The following is a 21,249-nucleotide window of genomic DNA, read 5'->3' as shown; positions in this document are numbered from 1 at the left end:
ATTAGATTACTGAATCCAGCCCAGTACTAAAAAGATCACACTGCATTGGTGAAGGATAACTTCAGGTCACAGCCATTTTGTTTTGTGTAGTCGTCAATGTATATAACGTAAAGACAGGGAAGTGTGTGTGTGTTTGTGTGTGTTTGCCCGTAACAACACTGATATGAGGTTACAACAGTAGAGACAATAAGGAAGTGGACTTTGCCCCGTGTGTGTGTGTGTGTGTGTGTGTGTGTGTGTGTGTGTGTGTGTGTGTGTGTGTGTGTGTGTGTGTGTGTGTGTGTGTGTGTGACTACCTGCAGTGTGTGTGAAGATGAATCTGAAGTTGGAGCTGCTGAAGTTCTGCTCCACAATTTTAAACGTGGCTTTCATGGTGAGACAAACTATTTACACACACACACACACACACACACACACACACACACACACTCCGCTCTGAGCCGGTTTATGAGTAACTGACAACTGACACTCAACACACACATTCTAACGCCTATCAGGGCACAAAGCGATGAAATGTTTGGTAAATATTCGTAAACAGTGACGATGAACTTGTATTTACATCTTAAAACGGATCAAATGTAAATGATGGCATTTATACCAATAATACTGGCATTAACACAGTTATAGAAATACTAGGGCTTGGTTAAAAATGGTTGAGTATTTGATTTGAATTGAATTGATCATTTAATGCACATGTATCAAACTTAAGACCCGGAGGCCAATTCTGGCCCTTTAGAGCATCCATTTCAGCTCGCAGGAGAAAGAACAAAATAAAGAGAAAACATGAATCATTGTGTAAATAAAACTCAATTATATTTGCAGTTTTCCTGAAGCTAATGTTGCATGATTATTTTCAGTCATTTTTAATGTTAAACTGTTGAAAAAAATGCAAGATTCTTACAAAAATCTTTCAGTTTTCCTCTAATTATTCCATAATATTTAGATTTAAATTTAGATTTAGGCTTCCTTTATTTTACAGTGGGGAAATTCACATGTTACAGCAGCCAAGACACAAAGAGGAAGCAAAACAGAAAGCTAAGAAAAAATGAAGGCAAACATAAAATGAACATTAAAAATAAAATCCTCCTCTCATCCACCACCTCAATAAAGTCTAGTGGATGGTCCAGGACAGAGTTCGCTCTATTAATATTTCCTTTAATTAAATAGAAATTGGTCACAAAATATAGGAACTTTACAGTGTAAATCCTGTTGTGACTGATATTTGTCACTTATTGCTCGGATATTGTTGGTTTCTTGCATAATAGGTGTTTTATGTATACATAGAAGTGCAAACTAGGGCAAAATAATGTTGAAATTACTCGTTTTCCCACAAACCGATTTAGCTGATCCGTATTTAGCCCCTGAACCAAAATGAGTTTGACACCCTAACTGCTTTAGAACATCCAATTTGGCTCGCAGGAGAAGGTGCAAAATGACAGAAAGAAAACCAATAAGAATCAATATGTAAAATGTAAATTATCAACAAATTTAAATGAAGATATTGCAGTACTTTAAAATACACAAATTCAATAAAATAATTGCGAGAACTCAAATGTTTTCTAAAATCCTGCAATTTTTCTCCAATTCTCAGTTTCCAAGTAAATTTAGGTGATATATTGTTGTACTTTTCATATAATTTAAACGTGAAGTGAAAAGTAGGGCATACTATTGTTGAAATTGTCTTGTTTTCCCGCCTACAATCTGTGGCCCACTTGTAATGAAACTAGTCCATATTTTGCCCCTGAACCAAAATGAGTCTGACAACCCTGTTTTAATACATTTTTTCCACCATATGTTTTGTCACGGCAAATTTGGGGTTGACCTCATTTGGAGACATGATTTATTGCTCTGGTTGAATGATGGAGTCCAGTCGAAGCACTGATGATTTTATAAAAAAAAGATTTATTATAGAATTAAATAAAAAAGGAGTAAAAAAGAAGCTTCCATCCTGTAAGAATGAAAAGCAGCCCCCCAACAAGGAGGGTCAAAAGGCTCGTAGCAGAGCAAAAAGGCAAGAACCACTAACTAACAGTTTCACAGCTTAAGCTTTTATACAGATAACAGAAAAAGTTCCACCCTGAGGTGAGGAGAAGGAGGGGGTCAGATGCCCAACAGTGGAAACGTTTGAGGATGATAAAGACGTGTATATTATGAGGAAGGTTGGGCGCCAATGTTATCTGTCCTTGATAGTGTGTGTGCGTGTATATCTGCATGTGAGTTTGAGTTTGGCCTTCAGCAGAGACTCTGTGTTGCACTGTGGATACAATACGATCTGTACTGTTTAATCTAACATGACTCAGCTGTTCAAAAGTGCAAAGAGTAATGCAGTCATCATGTATTAAAACATGACAAATTGTACACATGAACACACATTTAATGATATGATGATGAATATAATAATTGCCATAACAGTTTAATGCAGCGCTGTGGGCTCCATTCTTAATGTAATGTTTTTAATTCTGAACCAAGATAGATTTTTTTCTGTTATTTACTGTACATCATTAGTTCTCTTAGAGGCTCTTCCATATTCAAGCAATATTGCTAATGTGACTGAATTATCCAGAAGTAAATTGAAAATCAGATGGAAATGAATTGAATAACAAATTGAATGGAATCGGGCACTGGTGACTTGAATAGACGTAGGAAAATTCAATCAATACCCAGCTCTAATAAATACATATGTTTAAGATGTGGAAACGCTCTCAGCTGCTGCTGTGCAGGCTTTGAACTCTGACCTCTGACCCCTGCAGGCGTTGGGTCTGAGCGTGTCCGGCTGTGCTGTTTGGATTCTTTTTGGACAATCCAACTTCCTACGTGTCATTTCCTCCGGTCAGTGGATTTTTATTCTATTTCATTCTATGTCAATTATTTTATTTTAAAGAGTGTAAGAAAAATGTAAACAGAAAAATACTTTCATATGTTATATTTTTACATACATAACATTTATTTGTGAAGCACTTTTTACAGAGAAAACAGCAGCTATTCATGTTTTTTTTCTTTTTTTCTTCAAACATGGTAAACTTCTTGCTTTTTAAAAATGTTCCTTTTTTTCTCTCAACTTTTATGTTTTTGAAAGAACTTAAACATTTGTTTTTGTTTGTTTTTTTTAAAACATACTTACAAAATGTATGTGACTTCAAGCCATTTCTATAACTTAAAAGTTCTAATTATCCTGCACCCTTTCATTCAGATAATTTTAGCTTTTAAATGTATTGTGTGTTCAGAGGAGCTGCGTGTGGTGGTGTTTGGGCTGCTGCTGACCGGTGTTGTGGTGATAACGGTCAGCGTGCTGGGTTGTGTCGGAGTCAACAGAGAGAGCAGATTTATGCTGCTGGTGGTGAGGCAAACTTTTGGCTCCTGAGCCACATGTGGCTCTTTAGCTCCTCCTTCACTGTACAGTAATAATAAGTCATTTTTATGTATATCATTTTAATCATGATTAAACTTATGATGATTTTGTGTTGCGTTGTTATATGATATTCATTTTAAACATAATTAATATAAACATAAACTGTGAATTAAACCTAAAGTGAGAGGAAATGTTTTTAAAAAATAACTTTTCTCATTATTATTTACACAAAAAAACACATCCCCTACAAAATAAAAGCCTCATACAATCAATTCTTATATCAGTTACTTTTATTATCTCAGGCTTAAACTTTCTGCTTATTCTAGTTGCAGGTTTTCCTGTTAATGTTCTGAGGCTTTAATGTGTGTTAACTGTGACTGAGAAGTGATGAAGACTTGATGAATCCTCTGCTCCTCTTCTTCAGTATGCGGGCTTCCTCATCGTCTTGGTCCTGGGTCAGCTCTTCATCACACTGCTGCTGCTCATCAACAGAGGCAAGGTCAGCACGCTCTTATTTTGAAGGCAAACCTGCCTTGGTTTGTGCAGAACTTCTGGTCCAGTTCATTAGAATCATTTGGATTCTCCTAAACCTGATTCTGTCTCTGGGTAGTTCATGACCCGGGTACTTTAACTGGGTCAGTGACGTGCCATGACCACAAGGGTTGGGTAGGCACGTTGCAAATGTTTCTGCTGGCAAGTGTTAATTCAACTCAATTCAACTTTATTTGTATAACGCAATTTACAACAAAGTCATTTCAATGCGCTTATCAAAATATAAAATTCATATTGAAAAAGAAAAAACCCAACAAGATTCACATGAACAAGTATTTAGCCATCTAACAAAATCAACATCATAAACACCATTAAAGAAATAAACAATTATTTCATATAGCCTCCACACTCCTCTAACAAGATATATTTCATGACACGGCAGCACATCTGTTGTTTGTGTTGTGTCACGGCAAATTTGCAGTTGACCTCATTTGGAGACATGATTTATTGCTCTGGTTGAATGATAGAGTCCAGGCGAGGCATTGATAATTTTATAAAAAAGATTTATTATAAAATAAAATAAAAAGGAGTAAAAAAGAAGCTTCCATCCTGAAAGAATGAAAGCTCAGGCTCGTGGCAGAGCAAAAAGGCAAGACCCACTAACTAACAGTTTCACAGCTTAAGCTTTTATACAGATTAACCGAAAAGTTCCACCCTGAGGTGAGGATAAGGGGGGAGTCAGATGCCCAACAGTGGAAACATTTGAGGATGATGAAGACGTGTATATTATGAGGAAGGTTGGGTGCCAATGTTATCTGTCCTTGATAGTGTGTGTGCGTGTATATCTGCATGTGAGTTTGAGTTTTGGCCTTCAGCAGAGACTCTGTGTTGCACTGTGGATACAATACGATCTGTACTGTTTAATCTAACATGACTCAGCTGTTCAAAAGTGTAAAGAGTAATGGAGTCATCATGTATTAAAACATGACAAACTGTACACATGAACACACATTTGACGATATGATGATGAATATAAAAATTGCCATAACATTCCCCACTTTTGGTCGCCATCAACGACCAAATCAAGAAACAAAATTATTATATTCCACCTTTGCTGTCTGTCAGGGTTAACCATTAGCATCGTTATTGTCATACATTGGATATATTCTTCTTTTGTGAGGTACAGAAGAAGGGTTTATGACTGTATTCCTGCAGCTAGGTGTGAGGTTGTCCACCCTCCACCTAGCTATAAGCCTTTGGTGTGGCTTATAAACAAAGCAAAGGAAGAACAAAATCCCACGTCGGCGGGGTCCTCAGGGCTTGGTCTAGGCTCTTGTTCTGGAGCGTTTTTTTTTTTTTTTCAACAGTGTGTGTGTCTCGTGAAAAAGAAAATCAGCTCCTGTGATCCCACAAGGCAAAGGAACGCTTCTTTGTGCACCGCACCTGAGAAGCCAGCTTAGACGGTGTAGTTGTTATTACGCCATCTCACTCAGTGGCCTTGTCGGTTCCCCCTTCGTTGTTCGGTCAGCCTCCGTCTCAGCATCAGCTGGTGTCAGCAATCATCTGCTTGGATCCATGTCGCCCGCTCCGCGACCTTTACTGCCGTGTGGGTCGTCAGCTGGATTCGGAAAGTGTCGGGCCACCTTCGGTCGTTCATTTCCGGTCGTCGTGTAGATGATCCGTTGTTGTCTGAGGAAGGGTAGTCTCCACACACCTGGCAACCTCTCTTGGGATCGGTTGGTACCTGAACAGAAGAAAAGAGGGGGGGAGAAAACAAAACAAAAATAAAATAAAATAAAATAAAATAAAATAAAATAAAACGAAACGAAACGAAACGAAACGAAACGAAACGAAACGAAACGAAACAAAACAAAACAAAACAAAATAAAATAAAATAAAATAAAATAAAATAAAATAAAATAAAATAAAATAAAATAAAATAAAATAAAAACAAATAAAGTTTGAAGAGTAGGGGTGTTAGGGTTAGTTAACTAATTAAATGAATAGTTAGTGTGGCTCTGGTGCTCAGTTATATTTTCCGGGAAGGCAGAGACAGGTCAGAGGCCAGGATCTGAGAGCTTTTCAGATCCTAAAAGGTGCTGCTGCACAATCACACAATTGTTAGGTGTGGGTTAGTGAGCTTTTAGCCATGCCTAGCTCAATGTTATCTGTAGCCCATTCACACGTGAGTGGGAAAATATGAGGCTGAAAGAAAAGCAGGAAGTATTAATTCGATTCTCCTTTCCTGGAGCAAGGAGAAGCATAGCTGGAGTTGCAGTGATTCTCAAACTGTGGTACGTCTACTACCAGTGGTACGCTGATACCTGGTGAGAAGCAACAATTTGAGAACCACTGTTTACAAGTGCAAGTCGGACGGAGAAGGACATGCAAGTCGGACGGAGAAGTGTGGAGTGTGACTACATGTCTTCTCAAGATGAATACATACAATTGGGAGACATGGAGATGTGAGAAAGCTAAATAAGTTTAACCAAATAAATAAATAATGTTATTTATTTATTTAAATTGTTTGTTTTATTTTTCTTTGCTATCTCTTATTTGTGAAGGAGAAATCGTATTCTATCCTTTATTTATTCTGAATAATGTTAACACACCACACCTAATTACATAGCCTAATTCTTTTATAGAGCTGAATTTGTCAGTTCATTTATTTCATTATTTTCCCTCATAATTATTATTTGAGATGTAATTTACTTAATTTTGAAGGTAAATTGGTGGCAAAAGTGTCTCCTATTCTGTGTCTGAACCAGAGTTAAGCAAGATTATTGGCCCTTCAAGGTTAGACAGGATTAAAGTTAAGTTGAGTCGAACAATCATATTGTCTTTTGCTCTCTGTGTTTATCCCATTCGTAGGAGTGACCAGCCCCAGCACGGTTTGGAGAGCTTCCTTAAATGCTTGGAAGTTACTTAATTTTAAACTATCTCTTATATCAATCAATTATCAAGAATTTCAGGAGGACCCTTTTTAACTCTCAGGTGACCCAGATTGGGCCACCAACCCAATGTTGAGAACACTTAATTTTACTCTTAAAAGTGTCTAAACCCAGTGAAGGTGTTTTATGGTCTTGCGCGCTAAGTGCTGGTGGAACAAGAAGAAAATGGTTGGAGGGTTTTGAGGTATATTATTTTCATGATAAAATATAATATAATAATAAAATATTTGCTTCTCTCGACGAGGTCATTCGCACTCTCTGTTTCTCCCTCCCTTCCGTCTATCTCTCTCCCAGCTGCTGCTTTGTCAGGTCTTGTGAAACTAACAAGAGCCTCTCTCTGCAACTCATCCAAAACCGGAATAATGGAATTAATTAGTTGGTCTCTCAGTGCTATCGATCAGATTTTTTCGACGCAAAGAACCAGGGGTGGTGACCCCGCATGTCCAAGCGGGACGTTTGCGGCTGGATACACACTTGACCCTTGGAACAAGTGGCGAGTTGTGTGTCTGTCCATCCTTTCCGTGGAAGACGTGGAGGACATCTACATGATTGGAATAATGATAGTAGGCATGCTGCTGATCGGAGCTGGTGGCTTCCTAATCTATCGAAAAGTCCGTACTACGCTGGCGACTGTTTTGGAAAAGCCGCCAGTGATTTCTGAAGGATGTAGCAGGGCTCTGAACACTCAGACTCATGTGTTGATCGATATCAAAAGCAAGCTGCTTTTGGATCGTCTACGCGTTATGGATAACAACTGGGAGAAGTTCGAGACCCGGCTTGGAAGTGGAAACTAGGCCACTCATTGGATTACAGCAGAGAGACCCAGGACAGAAGGCTATTGGAAATTAACATAGCCTGTATCAAATCACATTGCTTATCTCCCTTTCGGCTCCCCAGCCAGCCAAGGCTAAAGCCAAGGTTGTCTCAACTCTTATCACCAGGAAGTTTCTGCAGACGGCGGCTCTTACCCCCACTCCCTCCCCCCGCTCCTTCCCTACATTCCTCCTGGAACTGTTGATGCTGAACTTTTCCACACGTCATCTGGTTGTCAGTAACGCAGCTACAGGTCTTCAACTTCAAATGCCTCGTCGGCCATCTTTCCCCACCTCCCGACCGCAGCTGCATGGAGGCGTGGTTGCAGCGCCGACTGGCAGCACGCCCATGTCCCCCAAACGGCTGGACTCCTGTTGTTCTTCCCACCTGACCCCCTCCCCCAGCCAACCTCCCACCCAACCCTTCCTACATGCCTTGTCTCGAGTTGTTTGACTGTGTCATGCTTACATTTATGTTTGCAGAGGCGGTTTTTTTTCCTGGTTTCACACTGCTTTCTCTGTTTAGGGAAATCAGTTTCAAACTGGCAGTTTTTTTTCCCCTCACCCCTCCTCTCCTCCTGTTATTGATCCCTTTTTCACCTAAACATGTGGGCGCCGCAAATGGCTGCTCCGGTGTGTTGATGTGTCTCCTTTCACTGCAACTACCTAGTCAAATTCCTCGTATTGTTCTAAACTGTACCTGGTCAATAAAGCTGATTCTGATTCTGATTCTGATAAAAAAAAATCAAAAATCAGATCAGTTGGCCCGCTCCCTTCCCTTTTTTTTTTTTTTTTACATAAGAATGCATTTGGATTCTTAAAACCATATGATAAATATCATTGGAAAATCACTTATCTGATCATTTTGGATGTGTCTCCGTTTTCCTCTCTCTTGTGTCCGCCTGCCTTTGTGCCCTCCAGCCTCCTCGACCTCCTCCTCCTCAGCCATAAAGGTCAAAGCCAGGGTCAACTGTACGCTCCCTTTGGAAATTTGAAGATCTGTCCCCACTTTCAGTTGGATTGGAAGTCTCTGTAGTCTCTGGAATAGATATTATGTTAGAACATCCACAATATGTCATATTGTCACGTGTCTATTTCAATCTATTTCCCCTTTGCTTCCCAGTTATAGTTATGGACAATACTTCCCTTTAATTCTCATCCTTCATCATAAGAAGCAGTGACCAGGCATGGCGGCGAAGGAGGTAGGATCGGAGTCGAGAAGGCGGTGGCATTTTCTATTCGGAAACACTCAGAAACAGAAAGAGAGGAAAACATTAAGACTGTCGTTAGCCCGCGGGACTTTATAACGGTAGGGGATCTAAAACTGTCGTAACTTCACACAAGAATTCCCCCTCTACCTTGTCACCGAAGCTGGCTGCCTATCCTCTATTAAATGTTATATTAATAAAGAAAAGGACTATATGTACCTCCTCTTATAGGAAGTCCAAGAGTCGTCTCGCTATTTTGTGGGATTGATATTAAGACCCACCGAGTGTAGGTCAAGGCTGGAAACAACTCTTTTTTACAACAGCATGAGTTAGCCCCCCCTGACTCCCCTGATAAAGAGGGAGCCAAAGGTGGATTCACTTACCAGAGGTCTAGAAGTGTGTCTCTCGACCCAGGAGTCATCTCAGATGTGGGTAGTATATATATTGCAGGTTGATTTAATCAAGAAGGCTTCTTAATATTTAATGGTTTTTATTAAAGGTTTACAAAAATAAAGTAAAAGTCAATCAAAAAGTTTCAAAGTATCAAAGTCCTAAACTATCAGCCGATAGAGAAAGACGGGGGCCTCATGAACAACTGAATGTCCGTCTAAAGGAGGCCCCCGAATACAGTAATCAGTGATATATTTATAGCCCAAAGCATGGCGTGATAACGTGTCATAATACATGCCCTAATCACCTTAGCGAATAGAAAAAGAGAACACAAGTTCATACTGATGTCAAGGCCTTACTGGCGTAGCAGTAGCAGGTGCTCTAACTCACCCAGCTGTCATACGAAAGTACAAAAGGTTATACAGATGTCATGGCAATACAAAAGTACAAAAGTTCACTCAGATGTCATGGTCCAACTGGAGTACAAAAAGTTACTTAAAGGTGGTTTCCATCTGTTTGTGTGGTTAATACTTAATGCATCCTGTTTAACCGACACCTCGAGGTGTTAGTTCTTCTTTCGAAAAACAGACGTCTTCTAAGAAAAAAGAAGTATCACTACCGGATGGTCATGTTTAGGTCACATTGAGGTCACATTTTTCCTAGCATTTCTCTATAACAATGGCAGTTTAATAGCTGTATTGGTTAAATAAGCATTTCTTTGCAGGGTAATGAATGAATGATTAATACACAATCATACAACAAAGACCTAAATGAATAATTTAAAATATCCCTTTTCTTTAGTTGGATTTGATTCGTCTCCTTTGAGTATACAGCCAGCGACCTGTATATCGAAAAAAAACAACACAATAACAACAACTAAGACGAAGACATAGACAAGTGCACACAACAACGAGTATACAGATACAACAACAAAAACATGAACACTGAACATGAACAGTAAGGTCAGTCAAGGTCAAAGCCAGTCATTCCACTGAAAGTGGTATTATATATTAAAAATGTCGGTTGGTGTTTTTAAACACCCAGAAAAATAACCTTTAAAACCTGGTAAACTTTTTAGAAGGCCCGAGGCCTAAAACCATAATTCTATTAACAAGCAGCAGTGAGATCTGAACACCCCACTACATAATTGGCAAAAACAGGGAGAAGATCTAGTGCATCAAAACCCAGGAGGAAAGGAAGGTGAAACAGAGGAACATGTGTAGTCAAACAGCCATTCATCGGTCAATCACTCAACGACACGTCCACGGCACATTCGCACTCACAACGCAGTTCTCTCAGGCATACGTAACGTGTCATCATTCAGTCATTCATGCACCGCACACGTTCATGCCTCAATTTTCACGTCCATGAATTCACAAGGTTTTGCTGCATAGTGTCTAAATAGAATATAGGCCTCATCTAACCCACCAGCAGTGATAGCCAGTCCACCTCCTCTCTCGGGGTCAATGAGCTCTTATTGCCCCCCATGCTTGGCAACCTTTTAGCGTTAATTAATTGCTTTTTCACTGGTATCATCTGATTAATAAGAGGTACGCTCCTTTTTACTTCCGCCTTGGCGGAGTCTACACTTAGATTATTGCCCATGGTAGTACTGACAGTCTGCTTATCTGCTGATCAGGCAGAATGTGCACGGCCGTGCACTTAATAACCAAACTCAACCCCGGTCCGCAACCGGGGGAAACTCGACCGCTGTCAGTTTCCCGAAATTTAAGAAAAATCTCTGAACCAGCAGGAACCTCAACCTCCACTCTTGCAAAATAAGGGCTTGGGCATATAACTCAACCTCGGTCTGCAACCGAGGGAAAACTTTGCACAACTGCCAGGACTTTTTGGGCACCTGTAATATTATCCAACATTGAACGGAGCACGCAACCTCTAATAACCCTCACTCTAAGGGAACGTAGAAATTTGTTCAGAACGGTATTCGGTTACCAAGCATGTATCAAATCAGGTGGACCACTATCCCCCAAAGAGCGCTTCCCCTAGCAAGGTTTATCCTTTTTCTGCACATTAAACCAGGACTTCTTGTTTGAAAAGTAATTGCTTATGTACTCATAGCAACTAATGGGACAGTTTTCTCAGGAAAAATTTGGTACCCCCCCTGCTGTCCAGTGGCTTCGGGCCGGCAAGACAGTCCAACGCGGTAAGGAGGAGGCGCGCAAAATGAAAACGATGAATGTTGAACTAGGCTGTCTGTCGCAAGCAGCTTCAAAAGAGTAAGGTACAGATTGTTTACGAGGGTATCGGTCAAAAAATGTCAAAATGTAAATTTGGTTGAGGCTGCAGTCCTCAATCTCTGTCTCAATTTTCCTGAAACTGAGTAAAAACAAAAGAGTAAAAGAAGAATCGTTCAGAAATAACAAAGGAGAAAAAAAACGTGTGAGCTCAAAAAAAATCATGGCCAATAAAAGAAGAAAATTTAAACTTCAGCTCCAAAAGCTGAGGCAACAGAGGGCTCTTTCTTCAACGAATGTAACCATATCTTGCATTGTGGGGGGGGCCTCCCCTCAACAAGAAAATAAAATGAAAGAAAAGCAAACAAAAACAAACCTATCAGTAACACTATTTTCTTCCCTTTTGTTTGTTCTTTTCTCATAAAGGCACAAGCAGTGTAAATAAATGAGCAACATAATGAATAAAAGCAAAGATAAATGATGGGCACACATGGTATCATGTGGCAAACAGAAGGGTTCTGTGTGAAGTTATGGTGGTCCTGTGTTTCAGCTCATAGTTATGAACATGTGTGTGACTGTATGTCTGGTCTGTCTGCGTGTGAGAGAATAAATGAAAACAAAATAATCTAGCGTACAGTCAGAAAAAAGAGGGGTTCGTGTTGTCCTATCGAAGGAGAAGCTTGTTGGCTATTTGCTAGTTGTCCCCCTCCATGCCAAAGTTCAAGGCTAAAGTGATATAGCACTACCACCAAAGGCTGTGGTGGACTTCTTATGGCTTGGTATCCTCGTGGCTTTTGAAACAGTGTCTTTTTTGGTGAAGATGTTCCAGCAGACGTGTGATCAGTCTGCAGTTGCTGCCCATCATTCAGGCAGTAATCGTGGCGTTTAACCCGCAACTCATTGGTGGGGGAGTGTCCAACCAACTCTGACGCCCACAGGTTCTCAGTCTTTGATGATGGGGCAGGATGTGGTAATCCCAGCATTGGCATGCGGCCCATTCCATTGACGATGAAGAGTTGACTTGGGACTGAGCGAGTTATTTCGTTGCAGCATTGCTTTGCTGAATGGGAGAGTTGAGTCCTTTGATAGTCGATTTCCTTCTGAAACTTGGTCCTTTGAATGATGTTGACATTTCATTAGCATAAGAGTTGAAGGTGATTTCATTCATTAAGAGATTTCATTGAAGATGTCATTTCTTCAGGGACAACCGCAAAGCCAACAGAAACTAACAATAAAATAATAAAAAATGATAATGATGATAACAGTAATATTAAAATGAAATAACATGAAATACTGTATTCATCTGTGTGTGTGTTAGAGTGTGTGTTGCTTAGCACTATTCTGTAGGCCAATGAGGGGCGCGAACTCCCTCTCTCTCTCTCTCTCTCTCTCTGTGTGGGTGTGGCTCCCTCTCTCTCTCTGTGTGTGAGGGTGCGGCTCTTTCTCGCTCTGTGTGTGTGTGTGTGTGTGTGTGTGTGTGTGTGTGTGTGTGTGTGTGTGTGTGTGTGTGTGTGTGTGTGTGTGTGTGGTTGTGCCCCGTGCCACACGTCCGTACGTTCAGCTGAGAGAAAAAAAAAAACAAAAAATACCAAAATGCACAGAAACACAGCAGCTGACTCTCTCCAAAATGAAAGCATTAAAGCCAAACAACCAAAGGGAGAAATCTGATTCCATTCACACGTTTAAACAAAAAATAAAAACAAAGGTAAAAAAGAAGTTAAACTCACCGAAACATGATCTGAGTTCACATCATACCAATATTGTATATGCGGATGCAAATATTATTTGTTTATTGGATTGTTCATCCCATTATTAGTGTTTTACTCCCTGTAGTCTTGGACTTGATTTGGACTTGATTTATATAGCGCTTTATCACCACACTGAAACAGTCTCAAAGCGCTTTACATATCAGCTCATTCACCCAATCACCCTCACATTCACACACCAGTGGGACAGGACTGCCATGCAAGGCGCTAGTCGACCACTGGGAGCAACTTAGAGTTTAGTGTCTTGCCCAAGGACACTTCGACACATAGTCAGGTACTGGGATCGAACCCCCAACCTTTCGATCAGAAGACGACCCACTACCACCTGAGCCAAGGTCTTCACTACACTTTAGGTTAGGGTTGGGGTTTTAATCTTTTTTTTTTGATATCGGTACAGTGGTGAACTCAGTACATGGTACCGGGGTGTTTTGGAAACTTTGGTTGCCTGTCTATCCTATGGTCAGGACCTCACAGGCTGTCCGTGGAGGTGCCTGAACAAAACCAAAGTAAATAATGACCAGCCGTATTTGATGCCTAAACAAAAATATCCGAGCCCGAAGAAAAATATAGGGAACTTATAGTATTAAAAAGCAAAGAACTTCAACCATTTGAGCCTTTCTCATGGCAGTCTATTCACTGCGTCAAAACACAGAACAGCTGAAGGAGGAGAGAACCTCCAGAATAATGAAAATCAATACAGTGCTCGACTGGTTGCCTTTCTATCAACACAGAACGAATATATATATGTAAATTAAAATTTATATATATATATATATATATATATATAAAGGCAGCTTTACCTTGATAGTCCGAATTGGTGTTTGATGATCAACCGATGGTTCGTGATCCAGTCTCTGTCCGAGGGGCAGACCACCGTGGGGCAGCTTTGGGGTTTTAAGTGCGTCCACTTTCCAGTGCTGGTCCACGGCAGAAGCCCCCCAGAGTAGAAGATGGATCCTGTTCGTGATCGCCAATTTGTCACGGCAAATTTGCGGTTGACCTCATTTGGAGACATGATTTATTGCTCTGGTTGAATGATGGAGTCCAGGCGAAGTATTGATGATTTTATAAAAAAGATTTATTATAAAATAAAATAAAAAGGAGTAAAAAAGAAGCTTCCATCCATGAAAGAATGAAAGCTCAGGCTCGTGGCAGAGCAAAAAGGCAAGACCCGCTCTCTCTAACAGTTTCACAGCTTAAGCTTTTATACAGATTAACCGAAAAGTTCCACCCTGAGGTGAGGATAAGGGGGGAGTCAGATGCCCAACAGTGGAAACAATTGAGGATGATGAAGACGTGTATATTATGAGGAAGATTGGGCGCCACTCTTATCTATCCTTGATAGTGTGTGCGTTCGTGTATATCTGCATGTGAGTTTGAGTTTTGGCCTTCAGCAGAGACTCTGTGTTGCACTGAGTACAATACGATCTGTACTGTTTAATCTAACATGATTCAGCTGTTCAAAAGTGCAAAGAGTAATGGAGTCATCATGTATTAAAACATGACAAATTGTACACATGAACATACATTTGACGATATGATGATGAATATAAAAATTGCCATAACAGTTGGAAACACCGAGAAAATGACAACAACAACAACTAGGAACAGCCTCAGTGAGGAGCATCCACAAAGTCAATCCTTCCTTTCACTGTGGAAAATATGAACAATTTACCTTTGCTGAAGGTCTGGTAGCTCAGGTGTTGGTTCAAATCTTTTAAAAGCTGTCCTTTTTCCTCAAAAGAAAGTTTCTCTATTGTCTCTAGCGCTGTCATCCTGCCCTGTAGTGTTATCCCGTTTCTAGCTAGAGAACGTAGCAGCAGCGGCCACGTGATATCAATTCACTAATGCACTGTGAACTTAAGTATAGTATTTAGCATAGCACGGCTATGTCCAAAGGCAGCGTAGAGAGCTGCTTTTTAGTCAGTCAGTTCTTGGGGGACTGACTGCGCATGGATGGAGGTGTTTAGTCATTTGGTCTATGAAACACACAAAATGCTGACACTTTCAAACTTATAGGTACTGTAGGCTATCGGAAATCAAAAAATAAATAATTTATAATTATATTATAATTAAAACAAATAATCAAAATATCACTTCACCCTTGGGTGCCTACCTTGCCTACCCTGACTGCACGTCACTGAATTGGGTAGTCCATGACCCGGGTGCTTTAACTGGATCGTGTGGTTCTGTGGGTGTGGTTTGTTGTGTTCAGCTCTCCAGGAGCCTGGAGGAGGCTGTGGATCAAACCATCTCTGAGTATGGGGGGATCAGCGCTCACAGCACACTGATGGATGACGTGCAGCTCTATGTAAGTCGAGTTAGACTTGTTCAGATCTATGCTTTATATGTCTGTGACAAATTTATACATTTATTTATACATCTGTAATTAAGGACAAGAACATATCTATTTTTATGTCTATGACAAATGACAGGAACAGATCTATTCTACATTCTTCTATGACAAAGGACAGGAACAGATTTATTCTTTATACATCTGTAACAAAGGACAGGAATGGAGGTATTCTATATACTTCTATGACAAAGGACAGGAACAGATCTATTCTTTATACGTCTGTGACTAAGGACAAGAACAGATCTATTCTACATACATCTATGAAAAAGGATGGAAACAGATCTATTCTATATATGTCTGAAAAGGGACAGGAACAGATCTATTCTATTTACATCTGAAAAGGGACAGGAACAGATCTATTCTTTATAGGTATTTAACAAAGGATAGGAACATATCTATTCTTATACTAGTGTTGTGGTGGTCAAGACCGGTCTTGGTCTCGAGACCAAATTTTAAAGGTCTCAGTCTCGTCTCGGACTCTGAAGCATTTTGACTCGGTCTTGTCTCGGACTCGGGATTTTCCGTCAAGACCGTTCGAGACCAGAATTAATTCCTGCTATTTTTAAACTTTTTTATAATGTGATAATAACACGGAGAAGAACGGGATAAAACAATCCTTTATTCATTATTTAATCCACCCCGTATATTGACCACAACCTTCCTTAATGTGACTGAGTGACGTGTGTGACACTCATACGTGTGTGGCTACGGTGTCAGTTTGGACCGCGGAGCGCAAGAGAGATATGAACTAATCACCGGTAAAAATCCCAGTAAAACTCCAGAAAACAATCACCAGTAATAAATATTATCTCCCTGGTAAAGACAGTAGCTCTAATAACTGGTAAAATGATAAACTGATGATATTACAGCCTGTGAAGGCTGGATAGGGGACGCACTTACTCTGCTTCTGGGTCCTAGTGCCAGCCGAGCGGTGAAGCCTGTTCCTTTTACCGTGTTTACTGAGGTCCGTGTGTGTTTAATAAGTCCGTGTGTGTTTAATAAGTCTGTGTGTGTTTAATAAGTCTGTGTGTGTTTAATAAGTCTGTGTGTGTTTAATAAGTCCGTGTGTGTCTGTGTGAAAGGCTGCATGTTTATGCATCTGTCCATCCACTCTTTTCATTATATCCATGTCTTTTAAGGCATAATGTCGGCTGTAGTCCAGGCCGCCGCCATCTCGGATTATGTCGTCACCAGTGCGTCATCGCCGCAGAGTTGCACTAACGCAGAATGAGTCAAATAACTGTAAAGAGGTCTTATATTAGTCTATTTTCTTTTTAAAGTGGTGTTTTTTTTTTGTGTCTTTAGACTCCAATTACATTTATGTATATAATATGTTCCCCACAATATAAACAGGTTCACAATATAATTATTTTTTTATAGTTTCTGTTTCCACTGTATCCAGAATAATAATAATTCTCAACAAGAACTATTGATTGATTTGTCACATGACTTTTCCAGGGTTTGAGTTTGTTTTATTTAGTTTCACATCTACCTGTAGCTCTATGTTTTTTACACTGATGACAACTTGTTTGTAGTTTTATTTCAGAAAGTTTCACTTTTACAGTTACAGTGGGAAACCTTTGTTAATTGAATATCCTAGTTACATTACAGCAACCAAATTAAACTATATCAACTAAGTGAATTAATAAAAATAACCTGTTTAAAGGCTTTTTCAAACTAAAAAATGATCTTGTGAAATCTGTGACCTGTTGACCTGCACAACTCAAAGAATCAGAATCAAGAATCATTATTTCTTGGCAGAAATGCTTTTAAACACTTGCTGTACATTCAGCTGACATAAAAATCCTGTTTTCAAATATGTAAAGTAATTGTGAATTTATCAGTAGCAGTAGTAGTTTTAATATTTTAGTTAATTTTTTGCAGGCACCTTTTTTGTCCGTCAAATGTATTTAAAATAAACAAAAATTAAAGAGAGATGTTATTTAACTGTCGAACCTTGTCATAATTTTATTTATTTATAGATTTTTTTAAATTGAAAAAAATAATGTTTATGGTCTTGGTCTTGACTCGGTCTCGGCTCCCGAAAGTCTTGGTCTTGTCTTGGTCTCGGTGCATTCTGGTCTCGGGCAAGTCTTGGTCTCGGATAGTGTGGTCTTGAACACAACACTATCTTATACTTCTATGACAAAGGACAGGAACAGATTTATTCTTTATACGTCTGTAACAAAGGATAGGAACAGATCTATTCTTTATACGTCTATGACAAAGGACATGAACAGATTTATTTTTATATGTCTGTAACAAAGACCAGGAACAGATCTATTCTTTAAATGTCTATAACAAAGGACAGGAACAGATCTCTTTTATCTCTATATATAATGATGTCTTTGATGATTATTGTTTCTTGCTGATTGTGATCTAATGTCTGTGTTGTGATGGGTCATGTTTTAAACTCTTTTGATGGTTTCTGCTGCTCAGGGTCACTGCTGTGGTCTAACGGGCCCTGCTGATTGGCTGGAAAACTCCTTCATCCAGACCCTGAACATGACCAATTCTACAATTCTGCCTTGTTCGTGTTTCCAATGGTTCCGTCAAAGCGGCGACTCTCCATGGTGCTCTGAGGGGCGGAGCCTCACGCCGCCGCTGATCGGCATGGGAAACCAAACCTTCCTCCAGGTGATAGAATAGAATAGAATACAATATAGAATAGAATAAACTTTTATTGATCCCCAGAGGGTGATGTCACACTGTGTGTTCTCTCCAATGGGAATCCAGGACAAAATTGTTATACGTTTCAAAGCATTTGTCAACGTTTTATATTTACACGAGACTGGGATTTTGACAGTTTGGATTTTGTATGTTGGGAATTTGTTATAAATTGTCCTGATTAGGATATTGTTGGGGTTTTGACGTAAGGGAGTTGTGGGGAACAAGAAAGTTCGGATTTTGTCTGTTTGGATTTTGGAGGTAGGGAAGTTGTAGGGCTTTTATCTTTGAGTTTTTGTCTGTTGGGTTCATGTCTGTTTGGATTTCGGATTTAGAAATTTTGTCAGGATTTTGTCTGTTGGGAATATGTTTGTGTTTTTTTTTTGTTTTTTTTATTGACATTTTATCCAATAAGATTCTAAAACCATTGGGATTTTGTTGAAAATTGGCAATGAGAATATTTTTGGGATTTTGTCCGTTGGGATGTTGTGTGTTCAGATTTCACACGTGGGATTTTATCCATTGGTGTTTAGTCCATTACAGAGGCACTGATTTATGTTTGTGCTGGTTAGTGCCCGCTAGAGGTGTGCAGAAAACTGGGGATCGATCGAAAAACCATCGATAATATCAATACCAACGATGGGATTAGTACCCGTGTAAAAACATCCTTTTGTTTTGTTTTCTCTGCTGTGCTCACGGACTGCTGTGGTTTCAACAAAGAGCGACCTGTCTGTGTGTGTCTGTGTCAGTGCTGCTGCTCAAGTGTATGTTGTGTAAAAGGCTGTAAGATAACAGTAACACTACAAAATGTATAAACATATGAAAAATCATGCAGAACAAAGCCCAGAGATACAGAAACGGAGACAGGAGGAGATCCGTAGCCCAGGTTGATAAGTAATAAAAAAGCTGTAATTTATTAACGTAGTGAATATTGTATATTATTTCCTAAAGTTTTAGGCATTAAAATGTTTTTAATCACTGTTTTACCACCAACATGTGACTCTGCACGGTGCCATCTTTGTTATGAAACGTCAGAGCTCAGATTCCGGATGTAGGAATTTTGTTGGGATTTTGTCACCACCCATTGTACGGGTGTGTGCACCCCTCACTTCAATCCTCTGTGTTTTGTGGAGGTTTCATCGTTATGGTGAACCAGGGTTTAAAGTTGAAATCTTACTGTGCATTCATTTATTGTTTGTTTGTTTCAGGGCTGCAGTCAGGTGCTCGGTGATTGGCTGCAGGAAAACATTGTGACCGTTGTTGCTATGGACTTCAGTCTCGTCTTTATCCAGGTGATCAAACGTCCCATTGTTAGCGATGTAATGGGAATCATTAAAACACAGATGACACAGTTCTTCCCATGCGGCGCTGCTAGTTGGCGCCAGTGTTCACATTTGATAGCAAGTTTCCATATTTTTGTATTTTTCCAATGTATTCATAATACAGTAGTTGTGATGTACTGTACATGGTTCAGTTGTATATGTTAGAATAGTGAAAAAGTGGAAAAATTCACTAAGAAATTACTTTTTAAAAGAAAGAAAATAACTATATAAATAAATTGAATTGTTCTTAATTATTTACTTCAAATATTTTGCCATCAAGGAGTGTAATTATTGGGCAGCATTAAGAATGAAAATAAGAAAACAGGAGAAAAATAAAGGAAACTAATAAATGGATTTTAATGAACACCAACAGGTAAGAACAGCAGCAGATTACACAGATTTTTACTCTTTCCAGTGAAATTCTTTCACTCTTTCTGTCGCTACAGCTGTTCCAGTTTATCATCACAGTGTATTTGTACCAAACGTTCGCTCGGAAAGAAGCCTCGGAAAAATTGACCGAGCCCAACGACCACGACAACCTGTGTCACAGCACCAACGAAGAAGAGGATTACAGAGAGCAGAGATACACACACACAGTTAATCCAGACTGGGATTAAAGACATGAAATACTGTCTGATTTTAGTTCTTTTTGTCAGGCATTAAATGTGTTTTGGTTTGTTTTCAATCTTTGAGTCGTCTTTATTCTGTCTATGCTCATCCTGGTTGATTATTTTCGGTTCTTTCTTCAGTTTTTAGTCTCTTCTTGTCTTTTACTGTATTTTTTCTTCTTTATCTCAATTGGATCATATACCACTTTTTTTGAATTTTCAAATTTTGTAACCAAACTATTAACAAATAAATCACACCTGGCTGAATGTTAATGTGCTTGTTTTTACCTTGTCTGCACATGCTGTTGAAGGTCACCACTACATGTAGTGCAATCTGTTTATGACCTTTTTATTATTTTAATGAAATTGCAATGAAATGAATACATGTATTTTATTGCATAATTGTGATTTCCCCCCCTCTTTAAGGGAGGGTAAGAACATTTTTTTAAAGGGTACCTGAAGTATGAATATAACAAAAAAAAAATGTTTAATGTGAGCCGTGAATAGACTGGGAGTCTATTGATACGTTTCCGTATCAATAGACTCCCAGTCTATTCATACACAGAGCCCCCATTGGCCAGTTTAGGTGACATGATGCACCACGTGACTTAAAGTTCCATCAGTTTTATTATAGCTCATATTTATTTTTAGCTACCCCGCTAACCCTTTTATTTTAGCACTAACCCTAAACCAGGAAACACCCTAAAATGTTTCTTTATTTATTTTTAAAGGTGGAATTTGCCGTGTTAAATATGTTCAAATGAAAAAAATAAATAGGAGAAAAGCAGGATTTGAACCCATGGCAGCAGAAGGAAGAACTCAGGTGCCTTAAACCACTCAGCCATTCTGACACAGTGAAAACACAGGCACATTACGCTTATGTAGAAAAGGTCGAAAAAACGCACCGTCCCGGGGGCTATTGATATGTTTCCGTATCAATAGACACTTCCTTTCATAAAAACTTTGTCAACGGCTTCCAAATACCCCGAGTTTGTGCATCTGTTATTTTGGAGTAAATGTTTATTTTAATTTTATTTGACTTGTGGACGGCACAGAAATGAAACCTATCCAGCTTTTGACCTCAGTGTGAGGGGGCGCTAGCGCACCATCTATATCTATTTCACTACACAGCT

At 39.4% G+C, this 21,249-nt stretch overlaps 1 protein-coding gene across 2 annotated transcripts; it reads left to right on the top strand.

Annotated features, from left to right (window-relative positions):
- The first annotated feature begins 249 nt into the window (after positions 1 to 249).
- LOC114478604 (leukocyte antigen CD37) lies at positions 250 to 20,389 on the top strand. Of its 2 annotated transcripts, XM_028471777.1 has the most exons (8): positions 250 to 373; positions 2,751 to 2,829; positions 3,225 to 3,337; positions 3,774 to 3,848; positions 15,379 to 15,474; positions 17,959 to 18,156; positions 19,395 to 19,478; positions 19,955 to 20,389. In XM_028471777.1, the coding sequence occupies exons 1-8, from the start codon at positions 314 to 316 to the stop codon at positions 20,123 to 20,125; spliced, it is 876 nt and encodes a 291-aa protein (XP_028327578.1). In that variant the 5' UTR covers positions 250 to 313; the 3' UTR covers positions 20,126 to 20,389. The 2 variants fall into 2 exon arrangements, with proteins under 2 accessions (XP_028327578.1, XP_028327579.1); XM_028471778.1 differs by lacking the exon at positions 15,379 to 15,474.
- Positions 20,390 to 21,249: the final 860 nt, after the last annotated feature.

The sequence above is a fragment of the Gouania willdenowi genome, chromosome 16, assembly GCF_900634775.1.
Source record: "Gouania willdenowi chromosome 16, fGouWil2.1, whole genome shotgun sequence".
In the NCBI taxonomy this organism is placed as follows: Eukaryota; Metazoa; Chordata; class Actinopteri; order Blenniiformes; family Gobiesocidae; genus Gouania; species Gouania willdenowi.
The sequence above is the reverse complement of the archived record's forward strand: the minus strand, read 5'-3'. Positions and strand labels throughout refer to the sequence as shown.